General features: G+C 49.7%; 1 protein-coding gene across 3 annotated transcripts; it reads left to right on the top strand.

Annotated features, from left to right (window-relative positions):
* Nucleotides 1–19: 19 nt before the first annotated feature.
* ARHGAP1 (Rho GTPase activating protein 1) lies at nt 20–26,384 on the top strand. 3 transcript variants are annotated; one of them, XM_055806735.1, is made up of 14 exons: nt 20–118; nt 4,877–5,048; nt 5,823–5,915; nt 11,236–11,265; nt 16,542–16,629; nt 16,873–17,004; nt 17,504–17,590; nt 18,199–18,297; nt 19,032–19,139; nt 20,358–20,434; nt 20,829–20,906; nt 21,455–21,583; nt 21,751–21,854; nt 22,543–26,384. In XM_055806735.1, the coding sequence occupies exons 2-14, from the start codon at nt 4,910–4,912 to the stop codon at nt 22,720–22,722; spliced, it is 1,344 nt and encodes a 447-aa protein (XP_055662710.1). In that variant the 5' UTR covers nt 20–118; nt 4,877–4,909; the 3' UTR covers nt 22,723–26,384. The 3 variants fall into 3 exon arrangements, with proteins under 3 accessions (XP_055662710.1, XP_027640923.1, XP_005236415.1); XM_027785122.2 differs by lacking the exon at nt 20–118 and adding an exon at nt 1,239–2,172; XM_005236358.4 differs by lacking the exons at nt 20–118; nt 11,236–11,265 and adding an exon at nt 1,249–2,172.

Here is a 26,384-nt window from a genome sequence, read left to right as displayed (position 1 = left end):
GGCGGGGCTCCCTGGCGGCGGGGCGGGGCTCCCTGGCGGCGGGCCGCGCTTCCGGCGGCGGCGGGCTGACAGGCGGGCGGCGGCGGGGGCACGGCGGGCTGGCCTTGGCGCGGCCGAGGTGAGGCGGGGAAGGGGCTCTGCGGCGGGGCCGGGGCCGAGCGGGACGGCCGGGCCGTGGGGGGCCCTGCGCAGCTGGTGCTGCGTCTCCCGTCCGGGGCGGCGGTTGTTTGTGAGGGAAGCGGGCGCGGCCGGGCCCTCGCTGGGTGCCCCGGGGGGCTGCGGGAGACCCCCGCCCCGGTTGGGCGGCGGGGAGGAGCGGGGCTCGCAGCCCGGGGGGGTTTAGTCACAGTTTTGGCGCCGAGGCCCGGCCCTGGCTGCAGGTGGGCTCCGGCCGGGGGCTGCCGCCCCTCAGGGTGCCCCGGGGCTGGGAATGGCCCCCGGTGCCGTGTGCTGGGGAAACCCGGGGGTGTTTCCTCGGACAGGGGAAAGAGCCAGGCTTGGAGTCTTGTTATCCCAGCGGTGGAGTTGGCTCTGGGTTGTCACAGGGGTGAAGGGAATGGGAGAGGTGAGGAGGAGGGTGAGGAGGAGGAGGAGGGCCACCGCCGTGGATGGATCCTGCCGGGTGCTGACAGCAGCCTCTGTACCGTGTGCTCAGCTCCCAAGAGGAGGCAGTGCGCCCTGTCCGTGCTCCCAGGCCCAGCACGCAGCCCCCTGCGAGGAGGTTCCTTGCAGCTGGGATGGATGTGCAGCGGCGGCCTTCCGCAAAGGGGTTGAGATGCCTGGGGAAGGAAGGCTGCTCGCTTAAAAAGCTGTGACAATAATGAAGGACCCAAGAGTTTCCCTGAGGAATAGCATGTCCAGCCTGAGTTAGTTGGTCGTGAGCCAGACAAAGCCGCCTGGCTCTTGACCTTTCTGCTGTTTCAGGGTAGCACAGGGGTGGTGATGCTCTTGGTGCACAGGAAGACTTGGGCTGGACTCTCAGTGAGTCTCAGTCCTGCAGCTCATTCACGCCACTGGGTTCGTAAAAGGTTGGCTGCTGAGGAGCTGCTTGGTTTTCAGAGGGTTTTTTGCAACGTGCTTGATATTAAGACTCTGGCGAAGTGCAGGGACTTGGTGGATATATACAGAAAAACGGTCATTTGTACAAGTGAAACAAAACTGGGAGGAGGTGCGGATGGCAGCGGCGTCAGTAAGATAACACAGGGCTTCCTTTAGGTCTGAGCATTGCTTGTTAATTAGAAAGGGAAGGAGGCCACTTGGCTTTTGTAATTCTTTATTGCATATAAGAGCGTGTATTATATTGTCCAGGGCATGGTAATACATGCATGGACATATCTTGATGTGTAGATTTACTTCTGAATTAATAGTATATCTGGAAGAAAAGCAGAAGGCAACTGCTGAGCAGGTGCGGCTTAGAAATAAGCGACGGAAAGTAGTGAAACTGTAATTGTAGAAAAAAAACAGTCTGTGTGAACAGCACGTACTGAGACTTCATAGATAGAAGTGAACTGTCTTCCCTGGGTAAATTCTGGTGGTATCTTGTATAAGGAATCTTCAACTCAGAATCTGTGTGAGAATTGTGTTTTAAAGGGCTGTGGTTTCTTTCCTTCAGCAGAACGTGCTGTTCTCCAGCACATCTCTCTGTTACTAAGAAAGTTAATTTTTATTAGACAGCAGGCATTCAGGTCAACCAGCATAGGTGCAGAAAACATACTGAAATGCTTGGGAAAATGGAAACAGTTGGGCCTTTAGAGCCTGGCAGTAGGTCAATGCTTCTGATGTCGAGTGTGACTCTTTAAATGCTTGACTAGGCTTTTTACTTTTTTAATCTAGGTATGTCATTTTTCTGACCTTATGATTGGCTATACAGGGTGTACCGCTTGCATCTTGTCATGACGTTTATCTAAAACAAGTGGGGTTCTTAAATTGTGTTAAATCTGGTGACATGCTGGTTTTTTGACAACTGTTTCACCCCGTGGATACAGGTGGACATTCTGTTCAGTAGCAGTCCTGCTTACAGGTTTGTTTTTGAGTACACAGGGAGACATCTCATGCAGCTGCACTGTCGGGAAGCAAAATATATACCCTGGTACTAAGATCTGCAAGTGGTTTCTTACATCCTAACTCCAGGTGTCTCCTTCTCCGTGCCTGCTAGTTCCCAGGCATTTAGAGGTTTGTATTTCTGAACTGTTCTAGGGTTACCTGATGTGAGACCCTGCACATTTGTCTTTTGCACTGTGGAGAAAGGGCTGGGAAAAAGTCTGCAAAAGACCTTCTGTGGCTCTCTGGGAGCTACAGTCTGGTTCACAAGAAGGACCTGAAATCTAAGAGGTCTTCTGCTCTGGATCCTCCTTCCATTAACATTTCTGCTGTGGCTGTGAAAGCATGTAGAGCTATCTGGGGAGTCTGGTCTGCCTTTCCAAGGGGTAGGGCAGGTTTTAGCAAGAGCGCTATCCACTGGGCTCTTTCTCTAGCATGGAACTGTAAGGATCTGTAAGGATCCCACTAACAACTTCCTTCTTCCACATGGCGTGCCACGCTAGGATTAATTTTAAACCTAATGGGAAATCCCCCCAGTGCTGTCTAATAACCAGCTCTTCTGCCTCCGATCAAGCGCTGCAAGTTGACTGTGAAGCCAAGTCGTGATCTGTGTAGGGGATGCTTAGTGTCTTGCTGGCCCTGCAGCACTACCATCGCTCGGCTGTGGGAGGGTTTGGATTTAGTCCCTAAGCTCTCCAGGACCTTGCTTTGGGGATGCTGTTGCTACTGGGCATCCCCAAGAATCTCACGTGAAAGGCACCTCGGTGGATGGTAGCAGTTGAATGTAGATCCTCTCTCCCCACCAGGGCCGGGAAGTCCCTGGGAGCTGGGGGTACTGAGGGGCTGCCCTGGGGGGACGTAGATGCTTCCTTAGCATGGAGTGCTGGGTTGTGGGGCTGCTGAGCTGCAGTGGGGCATGCTTTAAGTGTACTGAGTCATAGAAGAGTTGGTGCTTGGTGTTACCATAGAAATCGGATCAGCTGCTAGGGGTGGGGAGTCCTTGTCCCTTGGCTCTGCTGCTGCATGCTTCCAGCATAAGCTCACGGTGCAAGGGAACCTGGTTTCTTGCTTCTCATCCCTTTGAGATTGGAGGTGGTCAGACAGCTCTCGCAGTCCTCACCGGAGGGCAGGGTCTCTGCTTGGCTGCAGTGGTGAGACCCTGTATGTTTGCCATGCTGTCTTGGTGATCCGCTGCCCATGTCTGTCTTGCTCTTTCATATTTCGGGAAACTTATTTCATTTGCTTAGCAATAGCTCGCAGCCCCTGGGGAGCCCCAGAGAGGTGCAAACTGGTTGTAAACTGGTGAGTAGTAGATAAGGGAGGGCAGGAAGTAACAAGCATGGAGTGATCCAGAGGGAGGGGAAAACTGAAGATCCAGTTTCCTGTATCTCAAAATGCATCACCAAGCTTGGTCACGAGTGTTGCCCTGAGCTTGGACGTGATGCTGTCCAGTACTCAGTCTCTCACAGGTTTTGTCCTCTGTGCTCGTATCCGAGTAACTGTTTCATCGGCTTCTCTGGATAAATATACACAATCTAGGCTCTAGGGATGGAAGATGCAAAACGGCATTGCTCCCCTCCGTTCTGTTAAAGGAAATAGCTTTACTATGAATATGATCGTATGACACAAAGGTGTTGTGCCTCCTCAGATCGTCTTTGAACTCTGCTCTCCTCGTAATGTGAAACAAGCACAAGCCTGTCTGAGAAACAGCGTTACAGAGTCTTGCTGATGCAAGGTGTCATTTTGTTTTGCTACAGTTCCTCTTGGCTTGCTGCCTGTTGGCTGCTGAATTACTGTCCGTGTGGTCTGTGTGAGCGATCCAGATCTACATACTCGTCTTTTCCAGTGTTTCCTTGCTTACTTTCAGGACGCTGACTTTAGAGGATAACAGCTATTTCCTAGGGGTTGTCCCTAAGAATTGGTACCCTTAGGAGGTGCTGTGTGCTGTGTTAGCTCAGTCCTGGGTTTGACACATCTTCTGCTCCAGGTGAGAGGGAGAAGTATTTGCAAGCAGCAGCAAGCACACTGAGCTGTCTGTATCCTGGACCCTCTTAATTCCATGGTCTCCTCACTATTATGGCATGCTTGGTGAAAAATACTCATTCTAGCAATATGGCTTTAAATTAAAGAGGTGATTACTTGCTGCTTGCTGTCGTGTAGGAGAAGGGAATTGCTGGGTGATGCTGAAAGGAGATGAGGTTGTATGTGCATTGTTCCTCCCTGTTTTACTAGCTCAGCCTATGAAATCCTGTTTTAAGAAGCTGTTCATTTCTGCGTTCAGATCCCAGCACAGTGAAGCACCCACTTCAGCGCTGTTGAGAGCTCTGGCCCTGCCTTATGGAGGGGGGGTGTGGGGTGGGGGGAGAAGGGGGAGGGTGATTCCTGGGAAAGCTTCCAGCACTGGGCCAACTGTGGAAACAGCTGGGCTTTGTGCCAGCCCTTCGGAGGGAGGGGGAGCTCAGAGCTGGTACAGTGAGTGTATCAGGCAGGGGCTGGCATAGCCTGTCGCCTTCCTCAGCGTCTTGCTGCTGCTCCTGTTTTGGGAGAGAAACTGCTCTGTACAGAGCTGTGGTCAAGCAGAGACTCACTGAGAGGGTTGGTACAGGCTCCTGATGGCCTTTTGATAGCACTTGGCACGAAAGAATCTGGCATATGTTGGTGCTTCTGGCTTGGAGGAGGAGTTGGCTGTGTTAAGGGGCGGGGGGAGGAAGTATCTCTGGATAAGTATAGATAAGGTAGGATTCGGGGAAAATCGGTGAGAAGAGAAAGAGCCTCTATGGGGAGGTAAACTTGGGATCTCTGTCTCACCTAGCAATCTCTGCTGTCCTCTTTCTAGACGCTGCAAAATAAACTGCGGTATTTGGGGACCATGGCTACAGATCCACTCTCGGAGCTTCAGGATGACCTGAACTTGGATGATACCAACCAGTCCCTCAGCCAGCTCAAACTGGCCTCCATAGATGATAAGAGCTGGCCAGCAGATGAAGCCCCTGCTTTTCCTAAATCAGGTAAGTATCCTGCTTGTTTGGGGTCTGGGTTTTGGCCAAAAAGGAATTGTTTGACCTGCAGCATTGTGGTCATATCTACATATACAGAGAGCCCTAGCTCCATTTGAAAGCTCCCTAGACACATTAATCTTGCACCACACCCAAGCGAATTAGCCCTGTGTTTGAACAGCACTAAAAAGCTCAGAGCCAGCTGATGTAAATATGCTCTTCTCAGTCCTGTAGCTGGCTGCACTTCGATGCTGATGGTACAGACACGCTCGGAGTCCTTGAGTGTCCTCCATTATGGTCTGTTGCAGGATAGTTTGGCCTTTCTGAGTGGAAGGGTCCGGAACTTCCATGTGGGAGGTGGGGTTGGAGATCTGAGTTGTTGCTCTGAAATCCTATGCTATGGACTGCTGCCCAAAGAGGTCATGGAAATTAGCTAAAGGGCATATAGGGCGGGCAGCCGTCATGAGGCGATGTTAAGATTCTCCTGCTCTAGCAAGCCATGGTGATGCCCTTGGCACTTGGGTTTTGTCTTTGTGAATGTCTGAACAGACATTTTCAAGAGGGTGTACGGTCTGAGGGACACATACAGACCTCATGGGATTGATGGGTCTCTTCTGAAGTCATTGCTGCTCTTGCCCACTCAGAACTTCTGAGGTGAACAGATGCTTACATCAGTCCCGCCCATGCTGAAGAGCCATTTTTTCTCATCCCTCTCTCTCTGTTGTACCCCTCACCAGGGTGCTCAGATCCCTTCTTCTGAGTGCTTGTTCTTTGTGTTTTGCGCAGAGGACTCCAAAGGCTCCCCTGAGCCCGTCACTCACCTGCAGTGGGACGATCCCTACTATGATATCGCCAGGCACCACATTGTGGAAGTAGCAGGTAGTGGTCTTTCTGTTTTCTTCTTTAATGTCTTTGCAGCTGGACTGAGGAAGGGTCTTTCTAATGGGGTTGTGGGGGCATCTGCTATACACCAGGCCCAAGTGGCAATGGCAGCTGGCATCGTAAAGAGAAGGAGCACCAGACTTCTTGAATGTTTGCGATATGTGTAATTTTCCGTTGATCTCAGTTAAACTTGCATTCCTTCTGGGCTCTTACTGTCTTGGTTATGTTATTAGTGGGACTTGGTTGCTTTTGCTGAATTTTTTTAGGTGGGGCTCTTGACTATATCCTGAGCACAAGATGTGGGTTTTGCATGATAATGCCATGGAATTACATAGTTTTGCAGTAGAGCTGCAAGGTCCTCAGCTGACTGAATAATCCACGGTGGGTCCGGCAGCAATCTCGTATGGGAAAGACCAGAGCTTGCCCTCCTGTCCAGAAACAGCATTTACAGAAATCTGAAATAGGGGGAATAGGCCCATGTCCCACTGCAAGGAAAGACCTGACCATTCAGGGTTACCAGCATTTGGATTTTCTCTGTGTGGTTGTCTTACCCAAATTATTTTAATTACACTAACCCCTAGTGATTTACTGCTGGGACCTCCTTAAGAAAGAGCTTTGGGGGTGTTTTTTAAGTTGCTGTGGTAAGCCTGAGGGAAGGGTGATTCCAGTGTACCCTGCTTTCCTTGTTTAAAAAAAGAGCGCCTCTTCAACCTGTTTTGACTTGATACACACTTCCTCCTTGATAATCTCTATAGCCACCTCCTACTGCCATTTCTCTGTACCTTGGTCCCTGCCCCACATACGAATTTGCAGTGAAGCAGAGGCACAAGCTGGAATGCTCCTGATTCGGGGTTGTTCTGCAGTAGGGTTTGACCACGGAGGGAAGAATCTCAGGCACTTTCCTTGGTAAGCGTTGTCCTGACATCATTCTTTTCTGGGGTGTCTTCTAGAATGAGCTTGCTTTCTCCTGACCTCTCATCTTAGGTCTTTTTGGGAGCGAAATGATAATGGCAAACTCGAAGCTTTGTTGTCCTTTGCCTCCTGTGTGTCTCTGGCTGCTCAGGTTGACAGGCCAGGTGTTTTTAGCATTTGGGTCATTATGCCTCCTAGATCGCCACAAGTGCTTTCATTTGCAAATGTGTTACTAACCTTCTTTTCCATGGGGCTGGAATTTCAGGACTGGCGTTTGTAGAGGTCTACACCCTGGTCTCTGCTACTCTGAAACTGGGAAGGGACAGATGTGTGGACTCCAGTTTCAGAGATAATAGCTAGAATATTTGGAATGTGAATGGCAGAGGTAACTGTGTTTCTGGACTCTGGGAGCTGGCGAGTTAAGTGATCCTGTTGTTCACTTCAGACAAGGTCCTTAGAAGAGAGCTTAGATCAGAGACGTTGATAAGGCTGGAATGTCAGCCCAAACCGGGGACAGAATTTGTGCCCTGCCTCAAGCACCAGTCTTCCTGCGGGATTTCTGTTCCGAGGTAACATGACCCTTCTTTTCAGAGCTCCCTGTATGGAGTATCACTCCAGTGGAGGTGTGGCTCGGTGGGTGGAATGCAGCCATTTGACACGTTGACTGGGATAACAAATGAAGAATTCTCTAACTTCCCGAAAGGATTTCGGGTGGTGTGATGGCTGACTGGGAGGCAGCCTGCATTCTGAAAGAGATCTCTGCCCTGTCGGGGTTTAAATTTGTGTTTCTACTGAGCTCTCTGTCCCTATCGTGTCTCTATGGTGCAGAAGTAGCACGAGAAGCTTCTGTCGTTGGCTGCTTCTGACCAGTTTTCCCCACTAACTGGTTTAACTGAAGGCACGTGATGGTCCCAGACACAGAACTGCTGTGATGCCTTTCTTGGCGTTGGAAGACCTAGTAGCACAGCTCGGATAGTGGATTTGCTGCTACGTAGTTGTGAGACTCGCTGGTTTCTCGTCTCCTGGAAGCAGGATTTATGAAATTGATCCAAGGGGCCCGAGTTGGTGGTCAGGGTTCTGGAGTGAAGCTGCTTGTTCAGTTTTCTTGGTCAATTATTAATAACACTAATTGTTTGGAGAATCAGGCAAGGTAATGTTCTCTGGGTTGTTGTTGGGAGGCAAACAATCTGGGAAAATCCGGGAAAATCTTATTAGAAGTAGCTTAGAGAATCAAAATCTCATTGGAGGATTAATATGAAACTGTTTGGATCTGGCTCTACTGACAAGTTGTGCTTGTCAGCACCTTCAGGTGCAATGAACGCTTGCCATGGTGAGCCTGAAACTAAATAGCTCCATGCTGCTTCTCTTGTAAATATTACCAAATGGCAGCAGATCGAGGGTGGTTTTATCCATTTTGCTGATTTATGAGCTTTCTGTTCCCTGTCCTTCCCTGTTCTGCACTTCAGAGCAGAAAGCATATGGCTAACTCTGTTCCTGCCTTCCCTGAAATATATTCTGAGGCGATGATGCTATTTTGAGACAGGAGCAGAAGGCTGGTTCTCATCCTCGGGCTGAACTCCATGATCCCAGGGTTATCCTGTGTGGTCAGAAAAGTAATTGCTTCTTACAAGATGGGTGTACGGTGTTAATAACTTACTAAAAGCCCAATTTTGATGACAAAAAGTTAGTGCACTCATTTTCTAACTGACCTCAATTTTCATTTAGTTCAAGGCATGCTGGATTTGAATATCCTGGCTGTCTGGCCTAAAGATGGAAAAAAATGTTGAAAACCATTCTGCAGAATTTGGTAGATAAATAAGGAGTTTGCATTTGTTTTTCACTTAAAAATAGTGCAGCAGTCTCACGGAAACTTTCCTTTGTGCCTTATGGTCCTGTCTCTTCTGGGGACTGGGGTCTCCCTGGAAGAAACTGTCTGTGGGGAAGGAGCAGGCATGTCATTGCTGATGGCAGCAAAAGGCATCCAGGCCACAGTTCTGAGAGAGTACTATGGCATTGTTATGAATCACAGTATTTTAGTTTTGGGAAGCCTCTTGGTTTGGGATTCAATGCTTTTCTGAAGGAAAGAGTGATACACTGCCTGTCCTTTCAGACCTGCCTTCAAGTGTGTGTTTCTGGAGTGTTTTACGCAGGCTCTGGAGAGGTCTCTGCGTGCTTGTGCTTTGTGCTCATCTTGGCTCCGAGTTCCTTTTTTTTTTTTTTTTTTTTTTTGTGAGCATTGTAGCAGAGAAATTAAACTTCACACGTGGCTAGAAGCTGGAGCAGAGGCAGCTCGATTTCACTGCACAAACCACTTCTGCAAAGTGTGGGGTTTTTTCCTTCCTCACATCACATAGCATTCGGAGGAGGCATAGGCTTCTGGTTGAAGGCTGTTGAGGAGCTATCCCAGATTTCTGTTACGTTTAAGCGTTTCTGTATCCTCCTACTAATTCTTATATGGCAAAGGTGCTGCTTCCATCTCCTTGGGGGCTGAGGCAGTCTAGTATGTGACATAATCTTGGCCTTGACTTTCAACAGAGGTTGAATTGCAAGAATATGGCAGATTAGTTAATAACAGTCTAAAGGAGGGTTCCAGAGATGGCAGCTCCTACTGGGAACCTGGGGCTGTGTGGGAAGAGCAGGGCTCTTGCCAACTCTCTGCCAGTGTTCCTTCCCCATTCTTCTGCCCAGTCCGAAATAGTGGTCTTACCTTTGTGATCCATATGCAAACTTATGGCTGTGAGGTGCATCAGCATTCCCATTTAACACAATAACTGACTTTCTTCCTTTTGGGATAAGAAAACTGGGGCTTAACGTGTGGTAGATGTATGAATTTTCCCCTGCTGTTGAGGCTAGAAGTTGGCATAGCAGGTGTCAGGAGAGTGGCCATCACTATTTACTTCAGCTCTGTAGTCTCTGCTCAGTGACTTCAAAGCTTTGCTGAAGCTCAGAGTGTGTTTCTGCTAGTTTTTGTGGGAAATCTGCTGCCTCACACCATAAATTGGCAGTCTTAGGGCTGCCCTTGCAGAGAAGGCGTGATGCTAGTGTGTGTAGGACCTGTGACTGAAGTGGGAAAGCAAGGTGGAGAGCTGGGGGCGTACCTTCTTGCATGTTACTAGAATGAAGCTGCAGTTTCAATAGTGAATTTTTTTCGTGGTGAATCTGGTACCAAACCTACCTGAAAAGCATTGTGGCTGGCCGTTGGCTGCAGGTGCCAAAGCTGGAACTAGTGCTGATGATTTGCTGTTGCCCTGTTGGTGATTAACATGGGAGGGGGGTGTGCAGGGGGAAATCAGTCTTGGGGCACCAGTAGCTGTTGTATCTCTAAGCAGGCAAAGGCAGAAGTTGCAGGCTGAACTTGTGTTGAGAGTATATTAATGCAGTGTGGGTTTTGTCTTTGGTGGCGAATGGGCTCAGCAAGGTCCTTTGCTAACAAGGGTCCTTTTCCCTTCCAGTACGGTCCATTATTATTGGCTCCATTAATACAGAGTGCCTGTATTTCTGCTGCTTTTGGATGTAGTTTCTGGCTTTGACATTCTTTTTTTTTCTTTTTCTTTTTTTTTTTTTTAACGGTATTTGTATGATACAGAATGATGAACGGGTTCTGTAGAATTGGGCCCAACCAAAGCAAGCCCAGCCTGTGCACCATGTTTTGACATGCAATATCAAGGGAATGGAGAGTTTCCAAAGGATTCTACATTTCTAAGGGAGATCAAGGGAATGGGTTTCTTTCCAGAGCCCTGCTCTGTGCAGGCTCCTGTCTTGATATGTCCATGTGGGTCTTGTATGTAGCTGTAAGAGTGATGGAAAGGGGCTTAGCTTGGCAATAAATGCCTTCGTAGACCCCTCTTAGCACAGAGAGACCTTTTTTCAAATTGGTAGTTGACTTTTTAAATTTTATTTAGAATCTACTTAACTTTTTTTTTTTCTTTCAAAGCTATGGGTGTGTTGAAGATCTAAATTGCCCCTGTCTTCAGCTTATTAGTGAAATTTAGCTTCTTGCTAAACAGTCTTTTGGATATATTATTTATACAGCATGATGCCATTCTCTATATGCTTCTGAACTTGTTCAGAGGACCTTGACATTCAGAATTGTGTTTAACCCTTTTAAAAGTGAAGTGTAACAATAAGCGCCAGAAATTTGACTGTGATTATACAGAATTAGTTGCAAATCAAAGAAAGATTTGGAAATCCTGGGTTGCTGTTACTGCCTCTGATTGTTAGATAAGGTTGCTTTAGACAGGAGCATGGGGGAAAGCTGAAATGGAAGGAGCTTGACCGCTGCAAGAGAGCGACTAAACGCATCCCAGTGGCAATCTGGCTAGGCTCTGAGATTTTATACTCAAGATTACTTTCTGGGAAGGGCTGCGAAGCTTGGCTTGCTATAACTTTGTTTCTGTTCCTCCAGACCAGGGTGCACTTGATGGGGCCCAACCAGGTAGGTAGATTTTTTTTTTTTTGTGGCACTAACATGGTACTGTAGATCATGGTATTCTTTTAGCATGACCGTGGCCTGTAGCTGGACTGTCTCAGGGGAGCCCAAACTTTGCTCAGCCTTAGGCTGCACTGGCAAATCTTCAGGAGTCCAAAGGCTACACAAAATTGTCATCTGAGGGCTGCACCTCTGCCTCAGGCACAGCAGAATCATCTGAGCCAAATCTGTCATGTGGGCTTTACTTTGGGCACTTTGGGGCTCTTTGGTCTCAATGTAAATCCCGTTCCTCGTCTGTCATGGTGGTGGCCTGCTTGGACCAATTCAGTTGGAACTCAGATTTACATCCTTGTCACATGTGTTTTGGAAATTTATCCTAGGATTGCTTCCTGTTCCTTCATATGATCCAGTGCTGCACTCACATGCTAAGCAGCTGGCACTTAAACTGGGATCTCCAGCTGAAAGCAACTGTTATCTATTTCTTCTCCATTTGGCTGCAGAGATGTTGTGTTTTGGTGACTTGTTCCTCGTTCTAGCCTGAAGCTGTGCTAGACTGCTCAGTGCTTGCTGAGCATTTGTTAATACTCTCTGGACTTCAGTTCCAAGCCTTAAGAATTTGGCTGCCAGTGCTTTCACGCTTCTCGATGTACATGAAAACTTCTTTCGGTGTGAAATTCTTTCTGCTGTTTCTGAATAGCAGGTCAAGAGCTTCACACATTCTGTGGAAATGCTGATCCTCACTGCCTCATGACGTGGGCTCTTCTCCCTGATTTGCCATGCTCTCAGGCATCCTCCCGTTTTATGTTCTTTAATCTGACCCTGTAGTATTTTTTGTGTCAGTTAGAGCTGTAGTCACTTGGTAAGGCTTTATGCTTCTGGCAGCATTTGGATATTGGGAATATCTAGTTGGAAGATGTCATGTATTAAAATACTTCTACTTTAAGCTCCTTACCTTCTTTTCCTGGGGGACTAAATCCATTTTGGAGTTCAAGAGGCAGCTAAAATCTATGATACTTAAACACTACTCAGCTGTATCATAAGCTTGGCTGGAACGTGAAATTACATTAGAGAAATTTTTTTTACTGACCGTGGCCCTGATAACATCCTAAGATTTATGAAACTTGTGTAGTAATGTCACAAAATTATGTAGTGGTGGCCTCTGCTTGACCTTGAATTCTGTTAACTTTGTTGTTTACCTGTAATGTTATCTTTTGGTGGCAAGTTTTATCCATCTGCCTTCTCTTGGTGTCGAAGTACCAGGATATTCTCATTTGAGTCTTTCATGGAGGTGGGCCCTCAGCCAAGGGTACCTGATGAAGGTAGGAATAAACAGGGTCCCTGGACTGCAGTTATGCTGCCAGTGAGGTGTGACAGCCTCCAATCATGGCATAAAGGCTAACAGATATTATTTCAGAAGAAATACCTAGAAATACATACCACGATTTGCAAGTCAGGCATATATTTTCTGTGTTGGCTGTATTAATAGAGTCCTGTCTAAGGACAGTACCGCTACATCGATATGAATTTCTGCTCTGATACGTTTGTATTGCTGTAGGTTTTGATCTGAAACGTTAGCCTCGGTATTCAAACTTCAGCCCTTTTAGGAGTATGGTCCTGCACTGATGGTTTGGAACCACAGCAGTGACATTCCTTGCCCCTTGTCTCAGAAGTGCACTGGAAACGCTGCTCTTTGTTTGAGAGGAAAAAGAGTTTGGGCCTTAAAAGCACCATAAAAATGTTCAGGAGAATTAGCATGTCCATCTGTGCTACAAGTCAATATCTCATTAGATGAGCAGCTGTCTTGACTGGAAAGGCTTTGCATATTGGCTGCTCTTTGTTGTTAAAATATATATATATATGTCTGATTTACATCCTATAGGGAGGTAATTTAATTCCAGCATAGATTGAAAATATTTATGTATGAACTTACAAAAATATGTACATTGTTGGGGTGCTCTGTGAGTACAGATGATATATAATTGCCTCTTTGTTGGTTTGTTGTTAAGTATCAAGCCTTCCTCATCTGGGAGAGCAGGAGACAGCCTGAGAAGCTGATTACTTCATGGTCTATAGTTGTATTCCATGGAAACTCGAGCTATTTGCACTTGCAAACACAGGGTGAAAACCTAGATACCTAAGATTAATATTGTGAGCAGGAAAGCAAACAGTACAAGGGATGGGGCGTCTGGGAAAGCTCAGACCCGGTAAGAATCTGGTTGGAGGCAGAGAGGCCACCTGCAGGCAGTTTCTTCCTTCAGCCAAGAATGCGTGCAATGGGCTTTAGTTCTTCTTTATAAATTGGAACAACTGATTGTTCAGCTTTGATGCTGAATTTTGAATTTCAAAGTGTCTGGAGGAACCAGGCTGGTCTGATGTATGTCAGGTGGAACCAAGATTGGCAGTTGGTTGTACTGAAGGTGTCTGTGCTGACAGGCTGAGCTCAGTGTGATGAAACTGGAGTGGAACCCAGCACTCACTAATGAGCATGCTGGTTCCTGTGTAGGTCTCATGCATAAATTCATTCTGATTTGAAAGGCAAAACAGGCCACTCCTTTTTTTTTTTTTTTTTTTTTTTTTTAGTCATCCAGAGGACTATAGATTATCTTTCTGTACTTGGCCCTGGAAATTATCCAGGGGAAACATGCCATCTCCCCTTCGGCAGAATCATGGATTGTCCATTTTTTCTTTACCGGCGATCCCAGACCTTTTCACCAAAGCTATATAAGGAACGAGATTCTAGACTTTGCATAGGCCCTGTCGTAGTCTTTCACGTCATTCCTGAGGAAGGTGTTTAAGCTGTGTTGTTCCTGACTTGTGACTTGTCAGATCTGGAAATCAGCACCTAGGAGCCTGAGCTGAGTGTGTAGCCACCCACAACATCGCATGAACGTGGTGCTGTGCTGCAGTTTTTCACAAGCAAGGCCTGCTTTGATCAAGCCTGCAGTCTGCTTTTGGCCCTCAGACCATCCACTCTGGCGTGAAATGCAGCTCTCCGTTAACTGAAGATAGCACCTATTCTGACTTCAGCACAGAGCCATGATCTGCAAAGATCTGCAATCTTTCTGACTGTTCTCTTTCATCACTACAGAACTCAACAGGTTCTCAGATGCTGCCATCTTCTTGCTGCTCTGTGCAGGCAAGACCCTTTTTCTTCCAGATGGAGCCATAAGAGTGGCTCAGGACCATTGGAAGGAGTCACGATATGGCATATTCCTTGCCCAGGACTTTGTAGCCTGCACCTTTGTTTTATAGACAGCTTATGTGCATTAGACCCAGCCCTAAAGCTTGTAGCAAGCTACCAAGAAACTCTGGGCTAGGCAGAGAGTGGGCTACCGTGGGATATGCAATGTGATGTTGGTCTTGTGGCCTGGCTGTGACTGTATCTGGTTGTTCCAGATGAGCCTTGCATCACTCTCTCCTAGTCCTGCATTCTGGGTCATGCGTCCTCCCTAACTGCCCCCTACCTCCGCATGTGTATGTCAATGTGATGGCCTTTGCCCACCCGTTTCCTGGTCTGTACCTAGTGCTGCCTCAGTGTCCCTAGCTTTTGTAGAGGTTCTGGCTTGTGTGCATCAGTAAATTCTGTCTCTTGTGTTGTCTGCTGGGTGACTTGAAAATGGGACTTGCGAGGGCAAAATAGAAGTGAACTAATAGCAAGAGAATCTGTTCTTCTGGCTGGGATGGGGCTAAAAGAGGATTAGTGGGATCCTTATGTCGTGGCTGGTGTACGTGATTTCTCTGGCTACCATTTGCAGCACCAAGTGGTCATCTGTTGCTAGCAGGCAGTGTTGCCAGAAACCTCAGGTTTGCTCTTCTGGAGTTCAGTTTTGAGATCTCGGTTGCTGCATGGCAAGTGTAACCAAGCGGTAGTTGAGGGCCAGAGCCCGTGCAAAGGTGAGAAAACGGCTGCATGCTCTGAATATTGTAAATCAGTGGGGGAAAAATAATATATTTCAGGAGGAATGATGTATGGCAGGGCTGTCCTGCATAAGTAGCGATCCTTGCTGCTTCTCTGTGCTGTGGTCTGTGTGAGATGGTTGTGCCGTAGGGGAAGGAGGAGGGTGGTGTTCAGTATAACCTCAGTAGCCCCTTCCACTGCTCCGTGCTCCTGCTTGACAAGAAAACATGGCACTCGGGGCAGGGTGAGTAGCAAGAAAGGAAAACTTTAACCCTTCACACTAAAGGAACCATTTCATCTCCACTGGTGCAAGTCATCCTTATGGAAATGGATTGAGTGTTGTGTCTTTCCCTCAAACTCCATATGTCCAAAAGGTTTGTGACCTTGTTCTTACTTACCTAAGTCTCTCGATTCCCCTAGCATGTCTACTAAGCTTGTCCATGCCTATCTGCTTGGGTTTTGTTCATGGGGCTGAGATCCCTGCTGGCAGAAGTCCACTGACATATGAAGACTTGCTTTGGGGAAAACTTGGCTCGTTGTGTGTGAAGCCTCCAGTGGTGGTTGGGAGTGTCCTCCCCGAGCTGAGGGTGCTTGATGGGTCATTTGGCTGCAGTGGGCTGGGGAGCGTTCTCTGCTGGGTTTTTACCTAGAATGCTTTGTTGTGCCGTGCATTGCAGCTGCTTCCAGCTCAGTTGGAAAAATATCTCTGTGGATGGAAGGTCTGGGAAGCAGTGAACAGCTTGTTCTGCAATCCCCCTGGGGAATCCGTCTGTAGAAGAGGCTTATGATGATGATTGCTTCTCATCTCTGGAGGATGGCTGGGACTGCCCTGTTTCTAGGAATTTCTTGGTTTCCAGGGTATGAAAAGGCTTTGTTCTGCGTGCAGGACTAAGCTTCAGGTGAAGCAAGGAACAAATGCACCAGACCACAAGCAGCCTGGACTGCGTGTAGGATGGAAGGAGTGGTTATTTTGCCTGTAAGGGACACTTTTTTCCCTTTGCCTTCCTGGGCACTGGTGCATCAGGAGCAGCGCCCAGAGGCAGTGTTGCAGGATTAATGCTCTGAGCACTCTGCTCTGTACTTGAGGCCTCCATCTCTGTGCTCTGAAGCATCCTGGCTTCCAATCCTTCCTCTTCTTTCAGGGCTGGAGCATGGACTCCGTTTTCCACTCGCATTGTTGACTTGCCAGGCCCTTGGTGTTCAGGTTTCTGCTTCCATACTGGGCCCATGGTAACTGCTGGGAATCAGGTTTAGCTTTGCTGGCAGCTGTGGCAATCCAGACTTCTGCCTGGAAATGGCGGTTTCCCATTTTCTGTTACCCCTTGCTGCCAAGACCACCACGTAGCCCTTAGTCTTTCTGTAATCTCTGGCATTTCATCTGCAGGTGATGACAAATATGGAAGGAAAGTCATTTTGTTCAGTGCCTGCCGGATGCCCCCAAGTCATCAACTTGATCACGTGAAACTGCTGGGGTGAGTAGTGTCTTAGGAGGCTGCTGTTAACTTCCTAAGCCTGACATAATTCCCAGGTGCTGGTTTCCTGGGGCCAGATCTATCTGCAGTGGCTTCTTTAGCTGGACCTTTTCCCCCAGAGTGCTTACTTCCATTGCTGGGGATGCAAATCCTCTTCAATGGCACACGAAAATGAGTCCCAAAGGGAGGAAGAGCCTCTCCGTGGCAGGGCATGAAGTGAGTTCAGCAGCTGTCTCTTCTCAGGTACCTGAAATTCACATTGGACCAATACGTGGAGAGTGATTACACACTGGTGTACCTGCACCATGGCCTGACCAGTGAGAACAAGCCATCCCTGAGCTGGCTGCGGGATGCCTACAGGGAATTTGATCGCAAGTGAGTAAGGCTGCATCAAGCAAGGATATAACATGCTGTTCTGTAGTGTATCATAAAAAGATCTTCCCCAGGTCCCCCATGTAGCTTGTTGATCATAATGTACTATCACTTATTTCTGCTGTTAAAGCGGTGGGTTGCTTTTTAGTGCAGGCTGAATTATGGAATGAACAGCACCTTCTGTAGTTACATCCTTTAGGCCAACGGGCAAACAGCAAAACCAGGTCCTAGTGCACGTGTGTCAGCCCCATCGTGTAATTGTTACTTCCTGGTGAGGCTGCTCACTGCTTCTTGGTGAATCTGGGAATACAGCAGAGTGTGCCCTTAGGCTGCTGAGTGGCCTGACACAGCTACAAAGCACGGTAGAGCAGAGACCGTGGGTGCTGGGGAGCGGTGAGGCTCCGTGCAAAAGGAATGGAGCACCCAAGGTGCCTTAATCTTGCAGAAAGATTGTTTCCTCTGCTTGAAGTGCAGTTCATCCTTACTTAGCTTCTCTTGGCAGGTACAAGAAGAACATCAAAGCCTTGTATATTGTGCACCCAACCATGTTCATCAAGACTCTGCTGATTCTCTTCAAGCCTCTGATCAGGTAGGAAACGCTATAGGGAACCTCACCTGCATCCTCACATTGCAGGGGAGTAACGGGGCATTCTCAGTGGGGCACAAGATGAGCCCAGGCTTCCAAGCCTACCCTGGAGTCTCTCACCCTGTGCTATCTCCTCCTGTTCCTGAGCTCAGAAACAGTCACAAGAAGTACTGCTTTGGGAACCTACGGAGTTTGCAGCTTTGTGCTGCTCCCTTTCTGTCCAGCCAAGAAGTGATGCAGGCTCTGCTAATAATGAAAAAGGAAGTGAGAGCATCAGTCCAAATTACATTTAATTCACTGTGGTGATGCTGAAATCCTAACTCTGCAGAACAACTGAAACCAAAACTTTCTTCAGCCTACTGCTGAACTTAGGAAGGAGAAATGCAGCGGTTTAGGATGTGCTAGGGCTTCTAATGTGACTTGGAAAGTCTTGGCGTCTCCTGGTGAAATGCATGGAGCTGGAGAGCTATGTGGGCGACCTCTCTGCTGCTCAGCCATACCTGCCCCCTTGCCCCATTGGTGTCTCTTGCTGACCCCTGCTCTTCTTGCCTGTAGGAAGGTCTGTTCTGATACCGGATTCCTCACATACCTGCTTTTCTCTTGTTTTTCAGCTTTAAGTTTGGACGAAAGATTTTTTATGTGAACTTCCTTAGTGAGCTGGAGGAGTATGTGAAGCTGGAACAGTTGGGAATCCCAAGCCAAGTGCTGAAGTGAGAGTGCTACCTGTCTCCTGTTTGCTTAGGGCTCTGGGAGAGGGAACTTTTCTGGGGGAATGACAAGGGGAGGAAGAGGTTGTTCCACTCAGGCAGTGGTTTTGGAGGGAATGGTGACAAACTGCCTTAAAGAGTATTGTTTCTCTCTATGCTCCTTCCTGTATGTCCTTGGTCCCAGTGCCCAGTTCTGCCCTTGAATTAATAATCCTCCGCCAGTGCAGCACCAATCCCACCCTCTCCCACTCATGCCTCAGGGGCTTTCTGCAAGGTGCTGACCTTAACACTGACCTGGAGCTCATGGTGCACATCTCCTGAGTCTGGGCACCCGCTTTGCTCCCTCTGCACAGTTCAGCTTGTTTTTTGGGGGGCTTCCCAAAGTTGCCACAATCTCTGTCCTGCCAGATTGATTCCCTGTCCCTCACACACACACATGCAACTGTCTCATTACAAGCAGTGCTGTCCTGTCCTGCTGCCCATGCTGGCTGTCATCCTCGGCTACTCCAGCTTCTGATTCCAGTTAGGTATTCCTTTCTCCCTGCTTTTTTTTTCTGGCAACGAGACGCTTGTTCTTGTTGCCCCTGTGCTCCAGAGCTGCCTGTCCTATTTTTGCATAGCTGGAATCAACCATGCTAGGCTGGAGCTATTACCAGTGGATGTGCAGTGGGTCACGTGCAGTTCATGCTTTTTCTGGGAGGCGGAGTGGCTTTTTACTAGTCTGTGTTTTGCCACAGATACGATGAATATCTGAGATCCCTGCAGAAACCTTCACAAGTGCCCCAGAAGCCAACACCCCCACGCCCACCGCTGCCAAACCAGCAGTTTGGAGTCTCGCTCCAGCAGTGAGTATCTATGGATTGTGTGGCTTTTGCCCTGACTGTGTTGATACAAGGTCACTGTATGTATAACTGAACAGCAGCAAAAGTGGCTGTAAAATTTCTTGCAGTTCAGACTTCCTACGAAGCTTTAATCGTTCTTCTGAGGAACTCTGCACTCATGTCCAGTTCCTGACTGACTCTGTTTAGTCCTACCCTCTTGATTCCCTGGCTAGATTGTATCTAAATTAGGATGAGATCGTTTCTGCAGTCAAGGGTCACTAAAGGAGGAGCAAAATAAGGGCCGTGGGGACAGCTTTATGCCACTAGAAGCTTCCTTTAAGCAGAGGAAGTCTGTAGGAGGCTGATGGAGGGGTCTTCAGGGCTGTGCTATTTTGATTGAGCGGTGCTGCAGATCTGTTTCTTAGTTTTCTTTCATATCATAAATTCTATTTTAAAAGCACTTCTATTCACCCTTGTACTGATTCCCACCCCCCATTCCTGCATGGTGACACAGGCAAACACAGATGCTGGCAAGGGCTAGCGATACTGGCTAAGTGTGGAAGGTATTTTTAGCTTTGGGTGTGATTTTGCCTCCCCGGGGAATGAGGAGGAGCCAGTACTGTGTGGCCAGACAGATGCTCTGAAGCAATCTGGAAACACATTCCCCAGCTCCAACACAACATTTCCAAATGTAAACCCCATGGTGCTGCATGGCTGAGCTCGTTAGTAGCCTGAGAGGGGTGGTATAAGCAATCGAACATGAGGGTGGCAGCTTACGTGCGCCTCGGCATCACTAGGTCGTTCCTGACAGGCATTGGGTTGACGTATCTTCCGTTACAGGGGTGGGGTGGGTAAACTTATTCCATATATATTTCTCTCACATGTCAGCTTCTTTCTGCCCTTGTTCCTGTGGGGAAGGAAAAAGGAAGCTTAAGCCTTTTCACCTGATTCTTAACTAGCAGCTTTGAGTTCTGGGAACCCCTTTGCCTGGGCATCTACAAGCCATGATTTTTACAGAAGACAAAGAAATATTCCTGTGGTGTAGTAATGAGTTCATACTTGCTCCAGGGAATGATGTGGCATGACGGGTGAGGAGGAGAGAAGGCTGGAGTGATGGCTGAACCAGGGACGGGGATAGCAAGACCCTATGTAGTAGAGCTTGTGTGGACAACTTTGAGACTCAGGAGCTGCGTGCAGGGCAGGGAGGACCAGCCACTTCTAACCTTTTGTCTCTTCCCGCAGTCTCAGGGAGAAGAGCCCTGATCAGTCGCCTGTTCCTCTGGTGGTCAGAGACACCATCGCTCATTTGCAGGAGCATGGTAAGCGTTCAGGGGAAGCTGCAGTCCCTCTTGATTTCATGTCGGTGGCCTCTCCTCCACCCAAGTTCCCATCCGGAGTGTAGTAAGATAAAGAACAGCAGTCTAGAATAAGGTGTAAAAGCCTGCACTGGGTGAGTTCGCCTCCCAGAGAAACTGTGCGGGGCTTAGGAGACCTCTTTCTTCCAGTCATCCATACTCCCACTTGTATAAGAGCAGCAAAATGGTCCTTGTGCCCTTTGCCTGGCAGTGGAAGCAGAAAGCATTGCTGTTCCCTAAAAAAGGGACTTGCTGACGTCTGTCTGGATGCCCCACAGCACGGATTTGGGGTTGGTAAGACCAGCATTTTTAGAGATTCTCACATGGCTGATCTTCTCCATCTGCTCTCACTTCACAGCTCTTGCTACAGAGGGGATTTTCCGGAGGTCAGCAAATACACAGGTTGTCAGGGAGGTTCAGCAAAAATACAACATGGGTAAGTGCCCACACTCAGCAGAGCTGCTCTCCTTACCGAACTACTGCTGTCCAGCTGGGACTGTGGTGGAGCTAGTCTGTGGTGGCTCCTGTCTGCTGACAGGCCCCTGGGTGAGGCCCCATCAGGGTATGACCTCAGTTGCAAGGGAGAAGCACCTGATAATTCTGCTGTGCGGAAAGCATATTCCTTCCCACTCACGTTACCCTTGCTGCCCTTTTCCTTCCTGAAAATTTCGGTGTTTCTCAGGGTGAGATATACCATCTTAGTCTGGTTATACTGGGGGGACTGAAGGTGACCAGGAAGAAACTTGGTCATCTGTTTCATTTGATGACTTCTAAAGATGTAGTGCTGGATTCAGCAGTGCTTTGCATATGCTTTTGAGACACATTTTTCCACTCTGCTAGATGCGGTGCTTTAGTGCCATCTCTGTGTTCTTCCTTAAAACACTGCTTCCCTAGTTCAGGGCTCTCACCACCATGTCCCGTTCTTTGTCTGGAGGAGGTCCTGCTTTGGCCAGCGAGCGCTGAGTCTCCGCTCTACTTTCTCAGGTGTGCCTGTAGATTTCCAGCAGTATGAAGATGTCCACCTCCCTGCTGTGATTCTCAAGACCTTCTTGAGGGAGCTACCTGAGCCCCTCCTCACTTTTGGCCTCTACAGCCATGTTGTCAGCTTCCAGAGTGAGTTGTAACAAGAATGCACTGGCCAAGGGCAAAGATATCTTGGGGGTGGGGGGGGGTGGGGGTGGCATGCATGGGATACCCTGTGCCTGCAAACAGGGCTTTCATCAGGTTGGGTGCTGAGGATTCCTCATGGACCTGCTTGTCCTGTCTCCCTTGATTTTTAGGTGTAGAGGAGGTGAATCGTGTGGATGTTGTTCGCAAAACACTCCAGACTCTGCCGGAAGAAAACTATGAAGTGCTCCGTTTACTGACAGCCTTTCTGGTGCAGGTGAGCTGCTGCAAAGGCAGGCAGGTGTTTGCTAGGTCAGGTGCCAGTGTCAGCTTTTTGCCTGTCTGCTCCCTCTTTTTTTCCGTTGAGAAGAAATGAGTCTCAGGCTATGAAACCACCTTTCTTTACCTTATGTTCTGGTTATACAGAGATCAAGAACGATTGTGATGAACCAGCCTAAGCAGCTGCTTCTCATGGTGCTGAGAGGTGCAGGCGGGTGTTAAGCCTGTGTGGTCTCTACCAGGGATGCTGAACGCTCCCCAGGGCGGAGGCACAACAGCAAAATGTCTGAGTAGATCAGACTAAGCAGAGGGGTCCCAGACCCGTCCTACAGAACTTTCTGCTGCCAGGAAAGCCACTACAGGGCTATTCTAGCAAGAAGGAAAATTGTTTTGAGCGGTGATGTGGGCTGTAGAGATATTGGCTGACAGTGCTTTTGGTCCTATTGCGACGATACCGGCCTGGTGCTTAAGCCATAGCAGCAAATGGCAAGATAGCGCTCCCCCGCTCCTGCGGGAGGATGCTGCGTGTCGTGTGTGTTTCCCCAGCTGTCTTCTGGCACTGAGCCTTCGGCTCCTCTCCTCCCATTTGCCCGTGGGAGCCTGTCAGCTCTGGTTTTGTGGGGGGCGAAGGGCAGCCACTGTGCTGTTCTGTGGGATTCACAGTGGTCTCTTTCTTTGCCACATAGGTCTCTGCTCACAGTGACAGAAACAAGATGACAAACACCAACCTGGCAGTTGTGTTTGGCCCGAATCTGCTGTGGGCCAAAGACGTAGCCATCACCCTAAAAGCCATCAACCCCATCAATACCTTTACCAAGTTCCTGCTGGACCACCAGAAGGAGCTCTTTGAGGACGTGGAGGCCTGAATGCAGGCCAGCCCACACCAGCACACTGTACCCACCTTCCCACCTTCTTTCCCACCTTGTCTTGGAGCTGTGACCAAGCTGTCTCCAGCGCAAAGGGACCATTGATACTCTGGGTGATGAGCAGAGCGAGGGCTGTGGAGATGGTGGAGAAAGGATGTAAGTAAGCTAGCAGGAGACCTGCTGCTCCAGACGGGGAGGGGAGCCGGTCTCCCAGCTGCTGCGAGGGGAGTCCTAACCCACGTACCAGCCTGTGCAGCTCCTCCGGGGCTCATCACCAGTCTGCTGCCCTATCAGATGACCTGCCTTCCTTTCTTCCTTCCCTCATATGCGGTTTTTCTGCCCTCCTGCTCTCTTCCTCTTTTTTGTTTAAGCTCCCAACCGCCCCAGCTCGCTCCCTTGCCTCAGCTGGGTTGTCTGAGCTAGGGCAGGCTTGCTGGGTTTTGTGGCAGAGATGTTCCTGCTGCCAGTGCCATCTCTCAGCACTGAGCGCACACCCTGCCTTTCCTCAGAGGCACCTAGAGCAGGGAAGGGAGCCTGGCAGCCCTTGTGCCAGGTAGCAGCGTGTCCTGCGCTTGCGAACACCACTCCAGACCCCCTGCTTTTGGCAGGCAAGTGACGGACAGGCTCGGGGCACACGGCCTGTATTACCTGTCAGCCTCCGATGCAAGGAAGCTGAATTTAGCCCAACCTCCTCTGGGGTCGCCCACTCCAGATACTACTCAGTGTTTGCCGGGGCGTAGTAGGTGAGGCGCCTCCCACAGTTACCCCGCTCAGGCGTTTGTCCCTCCAGCAGCATTTTCAGCCTGGCTGGAAAGGTTCCTGCCAGACCTGGCTGTGCGGGAAGGGGGCTGGCGGGGGGCCCTTTGACAGCTGGGGAGCCTGAATGGCGGGGGGCAAGTGCCCAGGTGGCACTGAACTGCTGAACGCTATGAGCATCGCTGCCTTGCCCTGTGGCAGCAGCACTCCTCCGTCGGGCATGTGTGTCTGTGCCAACGGGCACGGGCCACCTTGCCTGGTCGTCTTTTTGAGCAGAACTTTCCCTGGCACAGTGTAACCGAGAGCTTGGCCTTGAGGGGCGGTCTGGGGACTGTGGCTAACCCTCACCCTGGAGTGCACCAGGCCTGGATTAGGAATTTCTGCCCAGGTGCTGAGCATTCGTGCCAAAGCTGTGAGGGAACAGCTATTCCATGCTAAGGGCCTTCACCCCATCTCCGCCTCAGTTCACGCCTGCCGTGCCACCGTGGAAGCCTGCTCAGAGGCACCCTGTGTGCCCTGGGCACAGCTGGAGAGGTCAGGTTGTCCTCGGGGCGGGCTCAGAGTGGGGTGGGCCTGGCACCTGCCCAAAGAGCTGCGATACTGTTAGGGCACCCCTGTTGGTTTGGAGTTGCAGCATTCCCGTTCCCTGAGCTGAGATCCCTCTCTTGAGCCTGGGCCGGTAGGGTGTTAGCAGGGAGCTTCTAGCCTTACTTCACTGCTGTGTGTTCCGTCTTTGTGACTTGTACCCCGCATGCCTGGGCCAGTCCCCCCCCTGCTGCAACTGGCGACGGGGACAAATCTTTTGGACCAAGCAGAACAGATTTTTAAAAAGCTACTGAATGTTAAATAGAATTTGCTTTTTTATAATATTTTAGCCTGCCTTTAAACACTGACCGAAGGTCGGTGCCCCAGTTGTAAACAAAATAAGTGACATCTGCTGCAGGAATTATGGAAATGGTTCTTCTCTGCTAAGCCTTGGAATGGGGTGGGCGTGAACATGGGCAGCTCTGCGGGCAGCGCAGGTCCAGCCAGCTGGCTCAGAGGAGGCACACCAACACGTGGGTGGGAACAGTCAGCGAGAAACTGAGCATTGCTAAGGCTGGAGCAAGAGATGTTTTAGGAGAGGGCTGGGTCTGGTCCTTCCTGGCTACCGGGGGACTTTGCCCTACAAAGGCTGTAGGGCTGCTTAGTCCCGCTCTGCCAGGAACAGGAGGAGTCTTACCTGTCCGGCCAGGATGTGACTTGTTGCAGCCGGAACAACTGGCAGCGGTAACCACATCAATGTTTTGGAGGTAGAGAGATGCTCAGCTCCTGATTCACCTGTGCTCCCTGCTCGGGTAGGTTAGAAGGGCCGATGTGCTATGGAGGAGTAATCTGGGATGGACCGTGTGGAGAGAGGTGTACCTGCCCCAGTGTTTGTTTCAAGAGGCAAGGCTTTCCGGACAGCCTGGGAGGAGCATGGAGGCTGAGGGAGCCCAGCGCAGCCCCTTTCCCTGCAGCCACCCGGCTCTGTGAGGGCTTCAGTACGGGGGAGACGGTGTGCTGACTGTGTCTTGCAGCTGACCCTGGCTTCGCTTATATTCCCCCCCTGAGGAAAGGCAAAGCCAGCTCGCTTCTCCTGGGACAAACAAGCCCAAGGTCGGCAGCTCGGAACGGGAAGTGCCTGTGTGCCGGGGCACGAGGCCTTGGCCCTGTGTGCAGCCCTGGCTCCCCAGGGAGGGTGGCACGTTCCAGCCCTGCAGAGCAGCAAGGACCATTCCCTGCCCAGGAGAGATGGGAGCAGGGCTGGTGTAGCTTGGCCCCTCTCTGGAGGGACAGCAGGGATTGCTGCAAGTGCCCGTCCTCTTCTGGCTATAGTTTGTTTGGTGGGTGCTCTTTTTTTTTTTGTTGTTGTTTTTGTTTGGTTTTTGTAGTGAATTCTTGAAATAATGTTTCCTTTTTTAGCAAAAATGGAGACTGGTGCATCCCCTGCAGGCAGGGATAAAAGCCTGCTCCAGTTCAGTGCCTGCAGGGAGCAGATTTGGAGGGTGTTCAGGAACCTGCTACTGCTCATGGTGGGAAAGTGCTTGCAAATCCTGGAAGGGACCCAGTGTAAATATCCCCTTTCCTCTGTGGCTCCTCATGCTGGAGCTGCCGGGGGCCCTGGAGCAGGCACAGTAACAGGGTTGCTTTTGCTTCTGCAGTCTGCTCTCCAGAATGCCTTGTATTAAACTCTCCCTCCTGTGACTTGAGCAAGCGGCCTGGGCCTGCCTGCAGCCTGCGCTGGCTAGGTGGCCACTGGTGCCTGCGGCTGCCGAGCCCGAGGGCTACATTCCCTCCTGGCCTGGACAGCCCGTCACGCAGGGCGCTGGCCGGGCTGGGTTTCTCCAGCTGCGGGCAGTGTCAGGTAACGTGCTGGTCGTTGGTTTTCTCCTTGCTGTAGAGCTGCCCAAGGGTCTCTTCCCTGGCTCATCCTCCGGGTTAGCTGTTAGCCGTCTCTCCCTAGGGGGGTACTTGTTCCACTTCAACGCTCCGCCTCTTAGCACCTAGCCCATTCCCTCTGCTGAGCCTCCTGCCATCTTCGCGGCCTCTGATCGCTCCCCAGCCCGAGCTGTGTGCAGACACTGGAGCTCTCTGGTGCGCAGGGGCGGCAGGGGCTGGCTGGCTGCCTTGTGGCAGTGTTCGCTGATTCCAGAGAGAGCTGAGGGGGCCAGGTTGGTCCCCGTTTCCTCTCATGCACAGGGGCTCCTGTACAAAATTTTTGGCTTTGCTTTTGTTGCTGGTGTTCCCTGCCTTCTTTTATGTTGATGTTCATCAGGTGCAGGCCTGAGGTTTTCACGGTTCACACTGTTTATTTTCTTCTAATCTGCACCAATCTTATATTTCATGGTTTGCACTTTTGTATTTCAATAAAAATCAAGATGTAA

The sequence above is a fragment of the Falco peregrinus genome, chromosome 1 (genome assembly GCF_023634155.1).
Source record: "Falco peregrinus isolate bFalPer1 chromosome 1, bFalPer1.pri, whole genome shotgun sequence".
Classification (NCBI taxonomy): Eukaryota; Metazoa; Chordata; class Aves; order Falconiformes; family Falconidae; genus Falco; species Falco peregrinus.
Note: the sequence above shows the minus strand (reverse complement) of the source record. Positions and strands in the feature narration are given on the sequence as shown.